Here is a 15,137-nt window from a genome sequence, read left to right on the forward strand (position 1 = left end):
TCAAAACAGAACTTATAGTTTTTTAACTTTTCAGCCGAAAAAATTCAATTTCCTTGAAAAACACAGGGCAAGTGCTTAATAGGCCATAAGACACAAGTCAATATCTGTCCAGATTTGCCATTCAAAACAAAAATTGTGTTGAAAATGTAGTGGAAATTATTATTTTTTTTTGCACTAAATGGATTATTAAAAAAAATAATAATAATAATTGGTACGGTGTACGACTATGACATCATGTTTACCTATAGCACAGACGGGCCTCTCTAGCTAGCTTTGCGTTGTTTGGGAAAATTTAAATTTTTGAACAAAGTTTTGATACTAAAAATGTTATCGGTTCAAGACAAATTAACAGAAAGTGAAAGAAGGTATTTTAAGGTTTAAATCGATGTATGTCTTGATCACCTGCGAGACTTTGGAGTCTATTTCCCGATCTTTTTAAAAGTTTCATTGATAAATATTCGACATGGATTCAATTCACACTATTTCACAACAGAATAATAAAAAGATGAACATTAAAATTGAAAGTCAATTATCAATTTGTCAAAAACAAATATTTGTAATTTTGAAAATATCAAACAAACTAACAGCAACAACTCTTCCAATGAATTCCATCTGATCTATTATTCGAAATTACTGTAGTGTAGACCTAGAATTTCACTTTCTTAAAAGCAATGAAATATGCATTTTGTACTTGGATCATTCTATAAATTAATGCGAGGACCAATTTCTGTGTGTCCCTGTATGTTACATCTGATATAAGATGTTTTAAATTCAGGACACATTCTTCAATGCCTTCTATCTCTGAGAGTGATTTTATGTAAAGCAAAGTACCTGCCGAACGAGTAGTAAAAGTTTGAAGTCAATTTTAATGATACTTGCGTGGTAATTTAAGCAGGTCAGATGTAACAGAGACACACTTTTGGACCCCAGTTTTATGGAATGACCCTCTTTTCTAATAAGCAATGATATTTGAAAAAAAAGACAATGAATATTCGCAGGCGCGGTTCTACGGGGGTGGTAGGGGGGCTGTAGCCCCCCCCCCCCCCCAATTTTGTCTAGCCCCCCAAAATAAATTCCATAAAAAAAATGCATTAGCAAAAAGAATGATTGGGTTGTTTATGCGAACGGTCTCCCCCTAAAGAAGAAATAGCCGTGACAAGGATGCATTAGTTAATATATTGTGAATGATTTTAGGATTTTATTGACGCTCCCCATTGAAAATATGGCATGAGCCCCCCCCCCCCCCCCCCCCCCTATTGATTTTCGGAGGCCTAAGTGTCTGGAAAAAGAACCGGTCAACATTTCAGCACGCCTCCCTGAAAAAAATTTTTGATCCACCGTGCTAGCCCCCCCCCCCCCCCCCCAGAAAAAAATATTGGTTCTACAACCGCGCCCGAATATTCGTCTTCATGCAGACAGTTTGAAGTTGCACGAATATTATTCGTGCAACTTCAAACTGTCTCATAAAAAATGGAAATTTGCGCTCAGATAATCTATATTCAGATAATCAGAAAACAGCCGATGGCTTTAAATAACATGTCGAATTAAACAATGAAAATTAAAGTTGGAATGAGGAAGTAAAAAGACACACTTTTGCGCTCAGATAAGCTATATTGTTCGGAACAAAAACATACATCAGAAAACAGCCGATGGCTTTTGTCGAATTAAAAAATGGAAAATAATAGTTGGAATGAGGAAGTAAAAAAGACACATTTTTTATGGGGAGACAGGTATGGGCAGATATTCAAGTCATTTTTTTGTATTCATCGTGGGGAAAAAAAAGAGAGAATAGCGCTTGTACATTGCTTGTAGACATAATGATTTGGTGTCATGTATTTTGTTCACGTGTAGTTTCCTCTATTAATTCTTCCATGAATTCACCGTACATGTACATGGGCGTCTCCAGGATTTCTGTCAGAGGGGGGCAAAGCACACCCCCCCCCCCAAATCCCTGTACTTTTCCCAGCATATTCTCGATTTACCATCATTTGTACATGTATGTCATCACATTTCTTTTAATTATCTTTTAAAGTATTAAAGAATTGTCCAAGGTCAAGTAAGGAATGTTGCATGAAATGTCTTTCCCCTGACCCCAAGTTTCTGCATCAACTACGTTCATGATATATTTTTCGCTTTATTTCTTGATGTATGTATCCTTGGCCAATATTGGGCCAACAAAAAAAACTTTATAAGCAAAGAAGGAAAAATGTGTTCTCTTTTCCTCTTGTAAGGAAAATCAAGATTTTTTTGTCTTACTTCGCTTCATTTTGAGAATAAAAATAGTGTAGATAAATGCTTGGGCAATTCTTGAATGCATTATTTGCTGCTGACCTTATTCATCCATAAATGCATTATATTGCATCCGCATTTTTTCAATTAATTTTTGGAAGAATAATTCAAGGTAAAGTAAGAAATATTGCATGAAATGTCTTTTCCCCGGTTCCCAGTTCTGCATCAACCACTTTTATTATATATAAAATATATTTCATTTTTTTAGCTACATATCTTCATACTTGGCCCATATTGGGTCAAGTTGAATCCAAAATATATGTACAAATTCACCATCAAGCAATAAAAAATGATGCGTTTCTTCTTCTCTTGAAGAAAAATCCAGATAATTTCGTGCAATTTTTGTTTAACGTCACCTTCATTTTAAAGAGGAAATAGTGTAGATAAATGCTTGAGCAATTCTTGTACAAGTTTAATTGACTAATTACTTTAATTCTTCCAAGAATGTCGCATTTCTTTTCCTATTATTGGAAATATAATTGAAGGTCAAGTAAGAGAAATTGCATGAAATGTCTTTTCCCCGATCCCCACTCAACCATCAACGTTTATTATAAGTTATTTTTTGAGAATAAGCCCATATCGGGGCAATTTTGAAAATTGAAAAAACATGAACATCACGCAAAGTGTTCCCTTTTCCCCATTGTGTGGAAAGTTCAGATGATTTTATGCATTTTTGTTACTTCACCTAATGGTAAAAAGTTAACGTAAGTATAGAAAAATGCTTGAGCAATTCTTTTTAGATGCACAATTTACTGCTTACACGTACCAAGGCCGCACTTTATTTGTATACTCTTCGAGATACAGTAGTCTTGTATAGAGAGTTACATGATTCAATATTTGCTCTTTGGTCCGAAATTTCAAAAGTTCACATTGAAAGGAAACTAAACTACTATTTTGATCAAATATTAAAGTTCTTTTTTGGGGGGGGGAGTGTAAAAATGTCTGAATTATCATGGCCCAAGGGATTAATTTGGACTAAAATTAGAAACAATCGAACCGAATCATGAAAACGTTTGTATATAGGCCTATAAACCTGCAAACTTGTATAGGTTTTATCATGAGGATGACTTAGCTCCCGTTGCCCCACCAAACCTTCCTGAACTCTTTTTTTTTCAAATCCTCGTTTGTACTTCCTTCTAATTCTCATAAGCCTGGCCGGTTCGCTTGCTATTTATAGAGTCACATTATCTTTGCGAATAGTGCAATAATTCTAATAAAATATAGTGTAGCAGCCCACTTATTGAATTTGCTGTTGGTAGATTGTGGTTATTAGTGTTTAGTTTCCAATCTGGTTTTAAACCCGTACCTATTTTCTTTTTTGGTTGGTCACTCCTTCTTATCATGCACAATACAACATCCGATTGCGGAGAGGTGGGACCAAAAATAGAACACGACCTCTTCAAAAACATTCAACACACAAAAATAGAATAGTGCGCTGATCTCAAGTTCAACAATGGAAATACAAAGTCCTTGAAACTATATAATGGACAAAAGCATTTAGTTATAACTAAACACTTTACCTAGAAAAGCTGAATTTGCTATGACATTTCGCAATATCAGATTACAACATAGGGGAATTTTCGCACATGCATCAGGCGCGGTTCTAGAGCCAATATTTTTTTTTGGGGGGGGCCTAGCAGGGCGGATCCAGATATTTTTTTCAGGGATGGCGTGCTGAAATGTAGACCGGTTATTTTCTTCGGACACTTAGGTCTCCGAAAATCAATAGGTGGGGGGAGGGGGGGGGAGCTAGTACCATATTTTCAATGGGGAGCGCCAATAAAATCCTACAATCAGGCACACTATATTAGAAAACAAAGTGCACTCTCCCACGACTATTTCTTCAGGGGGAGACCGTTCGCATGTACGTCACATTCCTTGTTTTTGCTAATGCAATTTTTATGGAATTTTTTAGGGGGGGGGGGCTAAACAATTTTTTTTGGTGGGGGGGGGGGGGCTAAAGCCCCCGCTAGCACCCGTATATATAACCGCGGTTGCAAAAATGTCTGAATGATAAAGGCCCCAGAAGGGATTAATTGTGACAAAACTACTCTTCAAACCAAATAATGGAAATGTTTGTCCAATCATGAAATTTGAGGGACGGTGCAAGTAGGGAAACCTGTAGATTTTTAACAAGAAGTCCTTCGTGAACTAATTTGTCTAAACCTCGTTTGTACTTCCTTCAAATTCCCATAAGCTATATATGGCTCGCATGCTGATACAGACATATTATGCTGACTTTGAATGATGTATGACAAGATGAATGCCAAAGGTCAGAGCGGCCCGAAAAAGACGTGTATAGCCTACGTACAATGTCTATGTGATTTGGAGGGAACAAAAAGTAGGGATATGAAAGAAAAAAATCAAAACAAAACAAAAATGTTTTTCGCAAATCGGCGAAAGAAAGCCTGCACTGACCGAAATTTTCTCAAATGAGGTCATTTTTCACTTGAGTCCTTTCGTCCGTCCCCTCCCCCTGCAATGACGGCTCCCCCGGCAGTAACCTCTGTGGATATGATCCGCCCTTGCTTGTTTGAAACACTGAACACCACTAAAAAACTATCACTTTGAGCTTAGAAAGTATCGCCAAGTTATGCACTCCATTTTTTATATTAATAATAAATTATCATGAAATGAGCTGAATATCTAGCAGAATAAAAAAAAATCTAAGACAAAATGTTGCCGATTTGTTCTGAACCAGCTTCAAGTTCAATTACATGTATTTAAACCAAGCCATTGGACCTAGTACTAGACAGCAGAGTGACCGTAAGGTCAGAGCCAAATTCTGCTAAATGCACATCAAAAGTCTGTCAGATTTATCAAAAATCTGCCAAATTCCCCAGAATTAATTACTCAAAATACACTATAAACACTTAAAATCACATGCAGATTGGTAGTATTGCCTTAATAAAGATTCAAATTACATAATAAATAATGTAGTCAAATAAAGATGTTGTGAAATTATTGGAAAATTTCGGGCAAAACGCGGAGTCCAGCCTTCGTCCGTTTCCCAGTGAACCTCAGCCAACCTCTCCCATTATTCAAGGGTTTGTTTGAAAGGATTGAAGCTTTTTTAAAACAAATGTACACTTTTTTGTTCAAATTTGCTGATTTTCTGTCAAATATAAACAATTTTTGATGAATTCTGCCAGAAATCTGCCAAAAAATCCATACTTTCAAATTTTCTGTCAAACTCGTGGTTTTTTTTTTTTAATCTGTCAAAGTTAGCCGAAAATCGGCTAAAACGGTCACCCTGCTAGACAGGCGTACGCCAGCAGATTTTGCTTATTGGGCTATAGTTAATATGGGTGTCGGACGCTTCGCCCCATTTCCACGTCGCCCCATGTCACTTCGCCCCTAACCACTTCGCCCCATCCCCACTTCGCCCCATCCCCACATCGCCCCATCTCCGCTTCGCCCCATCCCCACTTCGCCCCATCCCCGCTTCGTCCCATCCCCACTTCGCCCCATCCCCACTTCGCCCCAGTAGTATGAAAAAGGTGAAGGCTAGGGGTGCAGACCAAATAAACTGCCAAAGACCCCAGATAATAAATGCTCCCAATTCTAGAAACTTAAGAAAAAAACAAACTCTTTGATGAGGTGCTCGAGACGGATCGAGACACAGATGAGAGAAATGATGGCTCTATCCCATTCAGAGACGCCTCTCCTATTGGCTTGTTAATAAAATCATCAGCCGCTGGATTCAAAAGAATCCGTAGGTATGGGTCAGTGAGTTAAAAGGAACTCACTGCCTTGAGGAAAATGTTCCGTCAAAATTTGTCTAATATGTGACACTTACAACTTCATTTAGATGAGATTGGTTACTCCAACAGTGAAATTAGGATGTCAAAGGTATTGTCGTTCTCAGATAAGTGGGAGACGGGTTGGTATAGCCGGGTTGGGAACAATTAAAGTTTGATCTTTTACTTAAAGCTTTTTTTCTCGGTAGGGGAGAGCCTATAGCTTGAGAGGTTGGTTATGTACGTATTGTTCATTTGGTGATGGGCTAATTCTTTCCGTTGGTTAGCAATTAGTGAATCTGTTGAAATTGTTTTTTAAGCCAAAAAAAAAGATGAGATTTTTTTTGCACGTAACGGCTGGGGCGAAGTGGGGATGGGGCGAAGTGGGGATGGGGCAAAGTGGGAATGGGGCGAAGTGGGAATGGGGCGAAGTGGGGATGGGGGCGATGTGGGAATGGGGCGAAGTGGGGATGGGGCGAAGTAGTTAGGGGCGAAGTGACATGGGGCGACGTGGAAATGGGGCGAAGTGTCCGACATTCGTTAATATAGCCCTCAAGCGCCCCATATATCGAGTCGAATAATGGCGCGATGATCGAATTGGGAAAGACCCTTCGTTGTGTTGCTCAATCCTGAAATCGACCGATTTCGTAACACCATGCATCCATGGAGGTAAATAGTAGTTACTGGTTTTGGTGTGACGTTTCGTGTTTTTCATTTGCGGCGCGGCGCGACGCGACGCGAGCTTGGATTAAATTTTGCATTGCAAAAAGTGGGCCAAGACTTTTGACTTTTGTGTATTATCAATAGATCAATACATTACTATTAGACCTAGTATTATCATGATTATAGGCTATTCTTGCACGAAGTTGACATGATGGTGGATCTCCCCGTTAAAGGTATGTGGCGTAAAGTAAGAGTTAAGACGTATGTAATTCCACGAAATTTTCAAAAATTTTGGACGATTTGTTGATTTTGTTCTCCCTGAAAATGAAATGGCTTGTTCGAACAGTAATTTTGTTGATGTACTACTAATCTGTGCATGGTGCGGCCCCTAACCGGAACCGTACCAGCTAACGTCATGAACGTGGCCCCCCCCCCTTTGATTTTTTGCCATAGCGCCTAGCCCTAGCATGCCTAGCTAGAGCTCTTAACTGAAATTTCACAGAAAGTGAATTTCCATCAAGTTCTAAAAATCACGAGTTTATCCACGGCATCCATTACGAAGAACATTTTATTTTGCCTTTATTTTCCAATTTAATTTTGAAGTGCACAGCTCAGTGAACTTTTTGAAGGACCCCAAAAATAGTCAATAATTTTCTGACAAACTTCTAGTTGGGTATGTAAGTGGAGATAATTGTTTATAAGAATTCAGCCGATTTGTGCCCAATTTCCGGACGCCACAATTTTTGAATTTCAGATTAAATTTCATGAAACCAAAATTGTTCTCAGAGGTTAAATAAGGTACATTTAAAGGTACGGTTTCAGTATTTCTCTGAATGAATTTGAAGTTTGTCAACAAAGAAGTTTGGGTAATCCTTACCTTTCGGTCCCCGTTCCTATATAAGGTTAAAAGACTCACCAAAACAGCTGACTAAATGACACTCAAAGGAGACATTCTGATATTTCTTGACACATTTGAACAGTTGGCAATGACACCTTCTTGAATATCAGCAGGTTTAATTTTGTAGAAAGAGGGCAGGGCTTTGATTTATGAGGGGTAAAAGACGATGATGACAACCAAAAAATATATTAAAAAAGCAAATGGCGAACTGCAAAATAAAAGGTAAAAAGGTCACATTTTCTTTGAAAGTGCTTTCAAAATTACAACTAACATGAATTTATCTGAAGAAAAAAGACTGCTTTAGCATGCAAAAGTCACTTTGGTACTGGACAGTCATCTGCAAAAGTCAGTTTTCAACAGAACTCGTAAAAATAGAGGTGTCCTAAAGATAAGGGTTACCGAAGTTTAGCAACACTGATGTGGAAAGTCAGGGTAAACGTCAAAGTGCGCCATGTTAGGGAACACCACTATAACAAATCGGGATAGGCTAATGTCGTGAATGTAGGCTGATGATTGATGAGGTCAATGGCATAATTCATACACTGTATTTCATACTTCCTTTTTTGTTTGGCATTACATATGAATCATCATACTTGTACTTTGCTTGTGTAAGATCTTAGTGAATTGAGAGAAATGTTTCTTCCCTCTTGTTTTCATTCAGTTTGGATTTGCCACAGCCGTCCCCCCTCATGGCTGTGGTGGCTGGTATTCTGTGCCTGTTTTCTACAGTCTACGTCGCTGCCTGTTTCAAATCAAAATGAACCAAGTAAGTAACCAGTGTAAAGAAGGCCCGTAATGAACTTGGAAAAAAAGGATCCTCAGATGTTCATATATATTTCAGGAAAGATTTCCATATATACGAAGTTCACTAATTTTCCTCTGTATTGACTAACAAGCCCCCAGATAGCAATTTCATGTCATCAAAGTAAATTTGAGCAGTGAGAAAATATAAGCATTTTCTTAGAAAACACTTAGAATTTTTCAGTCCAATCTCATAGGGTTTGTACACAGGGTGTTGAGTGACCTTCAGGGAAATCTTCCATATTTCATTCCACAGTTTTTAAAAATATTTTTGTTTCGGCCAAAAACAAAATAATCGGTCTCTGGTCAGACCGAAGTTCTGGAATCGATGCGGCGACGCGTTTTTTTTTTGGTGGTTTTTTTTTTTCTTTTCAAGCTTGAATTGTACAGACAAGGTGGGTACTATTTTGCTTTTTTGTGTCCTCATTATACATTGGTGTCCTCCATAATTTGCCTTGGTGCCCTTTATCATTTGCCTTGGTGCAATTTCCCCATTTCTTGGTGCGCCTTGGTACAAGAATTTGAGGAGGTGCGGCAAAAGAGAGCACTGTTGTAGCTTCCGTGTTAATTTGAAGAAAAAAAAGGTTGACGCACATGATTAAAATTGACTTTTTTTTTTTGCCTTACTTCAAAAACTTGTTAAATGCACAGTATTATACCGGTACATGTATGTGACCTGACTTGTCACCACTAAATGAAAAAAAAAATCATTAAATGAAATAAAATATAAATGAAGAAGCCATTTTGCAGTACAGAGAGGCAAAGCCAACATTTGAAGTGTGATACTTTTTGTACCACCCGATTTAAATAAGGACTTTTCATCAACTAGCATGGACTACAAAGGCGGTATTTTTTAACATTGTCATTTTCTCAAAATTTAACTGCAGTCTACATTTGTACATGTATGTACAATGTATTTCCTTTTCTGAACTCAGTTACATGTAGGCCTGCCATCAGAATGTTGTTGTTCCGGAGAATCCAAATATAAAAGTTATCAATTCTATAAAAAACATCAGACTTATCATGCTCATATTGTTGTGTGGGTCACATTGTTTATCTCTGTTCATTTGATACTGATAGTGCTAGTCATATTTTTTTTTTTTTTGTATTTTGAGGCGTTTAACACATTGCAAGTTGTACAATTTAAGAAGTGGATGGTTTTTTAAATGTTATTCTGTTACTACATTGGTGTATGTACATGTAAACTTCACTCACCAAATTTTTGTCGTATTAATTTTTTTCCTTGTTTTTTACCCCTGAATGGAACTGTAGGTGATGAAGACAAAAGATGTTTTTCCAAGTTTGGTTCCAATTACGTATATGAGGAGGTACTGGGGACGTGTGAATCATGCCGCACCTGCGAGTGTGGTTACATTGCAACGAATCCGCACTGTGTGAAGTGCGTAGGTAGGTCTCGCCTTTCGCAATGGTTAAACAAAGCAAACACTTATCCAGGCAAGAACCACTCCAGATTGTAAGTTTCAGTTCATCATTTGAAAGACATGTACTGGGTTGCAAGACCTACTATTGGAGAATTTCATGCCAAAATTACAGAACTTTACTTTTATTATATCACACCGTAAACAACGTGCATGTTTATAGGGTGGCATGGGTGGCTTGTGCGTAAAGTGTTGCCTGTCGATCACCACTGTGGCCCGGGTTCGATTCCCGGCTCGGACCACATTTGTTGATTCTCGCCTGTGCCACGAGGGTTTTTCTACGGGCTTTCCGGTTATCCTCCTGCAAAAATCAACACTTTCGATGTCTGGCTGTGTTCCGTGGTCAAACATGGGTCGTGCATGTATGGCGACTGCCTAAGGAACCTTTATGTGCCTTCGGGCTTCGGCTAGACCACATTGTAGCTGCATTCTTCACAATAGGCCCCTCTCAAAGGACGCCATCTTTGTAGAAAATTACAAAGTTAAGTCTGCGTATTCAACACCATCAGGTGCATATATGTACGTGTTCTACATAGCCTCGGATGACGGACACACAAAGGGAGAACAATAGATCCTTTCAGTCCTCGGGAGTTGGGTCTTTTGTTGAAAACGGTCCCCTGAAGTAGGTTTGTGTGCTTAGTCTATGGGAGAGTGTTATATTACAGGGACAAAGGGAAACACAAAGCATTGTCCTCAGGAGTATAGTAAAACAAGAGTGCATGCGCCATTGTGTAAAATGTTCTAAACCTATGCGCGTGTTTCTCAAAGTTTCTTCGAAATATAATGCAGCCGATGCGCGTCACGAAAATTTGACGCACAAAATGCCAATGCATTTGGCAATCTGTAGGGTGGTTAGCCCCCCACCCAATTTTTATAATTACTCTCTAAATATACATGTACCCCAAATATTGTTTAAAAAAGTTACAGTTAACTTATGATTGCAGTAAAATTAACCAACTGTTAAAATTGCAGGTTACATTTATTATTTCACAAACTATATAGTTTTCCTGCACAAGCCCTGTTTCATGCTAACATTTTACAATTTCTTGCATTCCTGAATAACTTATTTTTGTTTAGATTTTGGAATTCTGAACTGCCAAACCACTGCTCTGGTCACTGGCACTACACAGCAGGAATCCCCACAGACATCTATGGAGACAATGATTGAGCCAACATCAACAGGGTCGACCACTTTCATGACAACAACACTGCCAACACTGCCAACATCCACTGCCGAGACCAACGAGGGCAACTCAACCTGGAAGATTGTCGTAGGTAGGAATATATTGCAATTTCAGTTGTTTAGCCTAAGCTGATTCAGTATTCGCTCGTACTCAATGCCCCAACAGGCCGCTGGACAGGCTATTTTTTTCTAGATCTATGCATTATGTAATTCCTTGAAGCCTTCATTGGATAGAATTTGTTTGAACAATAACACTGGTCAACCTAGCCCAACTGCCTCTGGCTGTACACTATCACAAGCGCTTGTAGTGCAGTACTTTGCTCCCCTACACACCGAAGCGATTTTGCTACCGATTTTGATCGAGATTATCTTCTCATCCAGGACAGAAATTTCCAAAGTTAGTGTTCCTAATCCTAGTCATAGAGGAAGTCGTTTTCGAAAGCACGTTCCTAATATCTAGAAATCTTCATCCATCTGGCCAAAAAAACGATGATCAGTCTTCAGCTTCCACGAATATTGTCCAAAAAATGTGTCAACACTCTACATGGGATTTCCAAATGTCGGACGCGTTGTAATGTATGCATTATGCAGGCGGGCTTGGGCAAGGTTATGAATATATGCATTGTATAGTTCATGACCTCGTGTTACGTCGGGCGCACGGCGCGGCTGACCATACAAACGCAAGGTCATGAACTGATTGTCGTTTTTTGGCAAGATGGATGAGGATTTCTAGATAAAAGACCGTGTTTTCGAACAGGTATGAGTTCCTCTATGATAGGTACCCTAACTTTGGACATTTTTGTCCTGGTAGCAAAATCGCTACATCACTTTTCAGTGTGTAGGGGAGCAATGCCACTCTGACCGTATTACAAGAGCTTGGGATAGTGTACGGCCAGAGGCAGTTGGGCTAGGGTCAACCCTTCGACCTGTGTATGATATGTGTGCACAGAACGTACATGCAATGGATGTGGCAATTAGTTCCTCACAATGCTTTGCGCGCCTGGTTTTTTTCACAAAATTTTGTGAAGATTAGCCCTCGTTAAGATTAACCCTGTTTACGGGCGACCAAAGATTCGGTATTGCAACTTAATGTAGGAGGTCAAAGGTCATTTGGGATAATCATAAATAAACCAAAACCTGCATTTGTTTTTGAAGGTTCTTTCTGCCATTGTCATCTGTTAGTGCCACATTTAACGTGTACTTGTGCATCATCTCTATCTCGAATGACCTTTGACCTCAACTACATCAATGAGCGGGAACGAAATGCCAAATTTACTTATTTAGGATGAAAGTGGAATCAGAGGTTGTTTATAACACAAGAATCTAACCTGTGGCATCTGACATTGCATATACTAGTGAAGTTCCTGTTCTAAATGTGCCCGTTCTGATCCGCCAAATTGCTTGGACTGCGTTAGACCTACAACGTGGCGGTATAGAGTGCAGTTCCCCCTAAAACAGTGCGCCGTATCTACACCTTACCGTTCCGTGATGCTCCCCTTCAAAAAATGGCTGAGGCCCACCTCACCATCTTCCTCCTTCAAGAAATGGTCAAGCCCATTCAGTCAACCACTTTTTCCACTTGTGTTAACCTGACATACCTGTGGCGCGGTAAAGTGCAGCTCCCGTTCAAAATGTGCAGCAGTGTGTGGCAGGTCTGTATACATGTTTGTATGATCTAGGCCTCCGAAAATGACGCATATTTTGCAGCTTTTTTGAAAACCCATCATCCAAACAACTTCAAACTTGGCACTGCACATTCACAATTTTCAACTTCATACAGTGCCCGGTTCTGGAGATAATCGGAGTACAGACAGACAGACACACAGAGATTTCCGGAATTATAGTAAAATCTAACATGCAAAGTGAAAGTAACAGCATTGATTCAACACATATTTGAATTGAACTTTTGTTGACTGATGGTTTCACAATCTCACCAAGTCAACTTGTCTTTGACATTTTGTTTTCTCAGTGTGCATACTTTTGCCTCCTTTTTTTTTCAAACAGGAGTGAGCGTTGGAGGTACCATTCTTGGGATTGCAGTCCTGTATGCAGTGTTGAAATGTTGTCGCTGTAAAAAAGGTGATATTGATGACTGAATAATTTCCAATATCTTAATTTACACCATTGTTTTGTTGTTGTTCTGAGATATGTGTGTTGCATCCAATGAAAGTTCAACCCTGTGAACTTGTGGCATGCTGCAGATTGTCTTTCATTTGCCCCTTGAGCATGTTGAGGGAAGATGCAAAATAGTGCTTGAGTCATGTGCTTTTTTTGCTTTGTTTTGTGGGAAATCTAACATACGTCCAACCACATGATGTACATGTACAAGGTCGTTGAGGTGGTGGTACCTTAGTTTGGTTTGTAATAGTTTTTTTTACCCATTGGATGTCACATATTAGGTGATGTATCACATTCACTTTTTCAACAGCAGCTCATTAAAGTGTCTGACATGTACGTCCAAATGTACCGAACTGCCCTTGGCTTTTTTTTTTTCTAGATAGAAAGTTGTGAAAACAACATGCGCATAACCATCTAATAAGTGCAAAAGAAGTGAGAGTAGGCTGAATTCAACATGTGTGTGTGTGCTTTTATTTTCTTTTACGTTATTTACTAGCACCCGGGGGTACACAAGAAACACAGCCCCCAGAGGAGACTCATCCGATGACAGGCCGCCCTCAGGAATCATCTGTCTAGGTTTGATCAAATCTGTCTCAACTGTACTAAGATGAGGAAGACAGCGTGGGATACCACCCAACTTTCTGCCAAATTACGTACTGTAAAAATAAGTTGACAGTTTTAACAAAGGGATTATGGTGGACAAAATATTGTGAATAAAATAAGAAAAGTTAATGTTCCTTCAATTCATTGTGCAGCTGTGCGCCAAACAACTCAGTAAATCATTAGAAACAAAATACCAAAATAAAAAGCTTGCTTGGATTTTACACAGTTTATGCATACCTGGAAGTTGACATAATTCTTTATGATGTTAACAGTTTTTGGTTCTTGGTAAATGCCTGTCTTACTGAAGCATGTACATGTAGGTCTAGAATTCATGTGCAGTAGATATAGATTGCGCAATGTTCATGTTTCTGTTACAAGTGTAGTAAGCTCTAATAACACCTAGCCACTATCACAGCATTGTGCTTAAAAAGCACAGTGCAGCGATATATGCCTACCTGAAGGTAAAAAGGAATAATGCTTGAAATTAGGGTTGTCCTGAATATTTCGAATATTCGATCATCGACTGAATATTCGAATAGCTTTTTGCCACTTATTTATGAATATTTGGAAAAAAAAATACTATGCATATACACACACTACTGTGATGTTACTCTATCATAAAGTTGCAGCGTTTCATTGTCACGTGCTACTTTTTTGGCTGACGGTAACTTTTTTGCTGACGGCTGTTCGTTGGTTCTATTCTTTTAGCAGGTAAAGCCACGGACAATTTATAGTACTTATTGAGTGTGTTCGATAACTTCTCCTAATAATCAAACAGCGTTCGATTTACCTCTCACATGACTTCTCGCGCTTACTCAAGCCTGGCCCAAGTAACCGACTCGCTGAGCCAGTTACTTGGTTAAGTATCCCATAAGGCCATGCAATTAAATATGGCTGCCAACGTGGCGTGCGCCTCAGGCCGTGTCCGAAACGGGCTTCCAGAGCTACGGCTACGTCTATTGTCAGCGCGTCCCCGCGTATTTTCAATGGGCGCGGACCTATACCTAGCTCTAGACAACATGATTGGGATGCAGCCTCATTGTCATGTCAAAGTTCAACTTTCCAGCCCTTGCACGAAACTTTACCTGAAACTGTTTGTTTATTTAGCTCCACTGCGCATGTCTGTCATCACGCGAGGAGCCAGGCACGAGTAAGCGGGGGAAGTAATCGAACGCACTCTATAAACTGACATACAGATCCGTATCATTTGATTGGTGGAACTCACATCACGTGACATTCATTATTCACTGCCATTCACGCCAGGGCTCAAAAAGTCCCATTCGCCCATGGGGAATGGGATTTACTAGATCATCCTTGTTCCATGGCGCAGTATTTGTGTGCAAATGCATGCTGGTGTGCACATTGAGCGACGCAGTGGCAGCTGGCAGTTTCGAATATTTGAA

The 15,137-nt window shown here is 39.3% G+C and overlaps 1 protein-coding gene across 1 annotated transcript; it reads left to right on the forward strand.

Annotated features, from left to right (window-relative positions):
* The first annotated feature begins 6,545 nt into the window (after nt 1-6,545).
* On the forward strand, nt 6,546-14,067 carry LOC119735608. Its single transcript, XM_038209374.1, has 6 exons — nt 6,546-6,925; nt 8,252-8,356; nt 9,664-9,798; nt 10,908-11,105; nt 13,018-13,092; nt 13,628-14,067. Exons 1-6 carry the CDS (start codon nt 6,901-6,903, stop codon nt 13,705-13,707), a joined length of 618 nt encoding a protein of 205 aa, XP_038065302.1. The 5' UTR covers nt 6,546-6,900; the 3' UTR covers nt 13,708-14,067.
* The last annotated feature ends 1,070 nt before the right edge of the window (nt 14,068-15,137 follow it).

The sequence above is a fragment of the Patiria miniata genome, unplaced genomic scaffold (assembly GCF_015706575.1).
Source record: "Patiria miniata isolate m_02_andy unplaced genomic scaffold, ASM1570657v1 HiC_scaffold_29, whole genome shotgun sequence".
NCBI lineage: Eukaryota > Metazoa > Echinodermata > Asteroidea > Valvatida > Asterinidae > Patiria > Patiria miniata.

Bases quoted from the DNA above. Each gene is read 5' to 3' on its own strand.
- LOC119735608 (XM_038209374.1), top strand. From the start codon at position 6,901: ATGATGGTGGATCTCCCCGTTAAAG. The intron at 11,106-13,017 runs GTAGGAATATAT...TTTTTCAAACAG, and splicing joins AACCTGGAAGATTGTCGTAG to GAGTGAGCGTTGGAGGTACC. The intron at 13,093-13,627 runs GTGATATTGATG...GTTATTTACTAG, and splicing joins ATGTTGTCGCTGTAAAAAAG to CACCCGGGGGTACACAAGAA.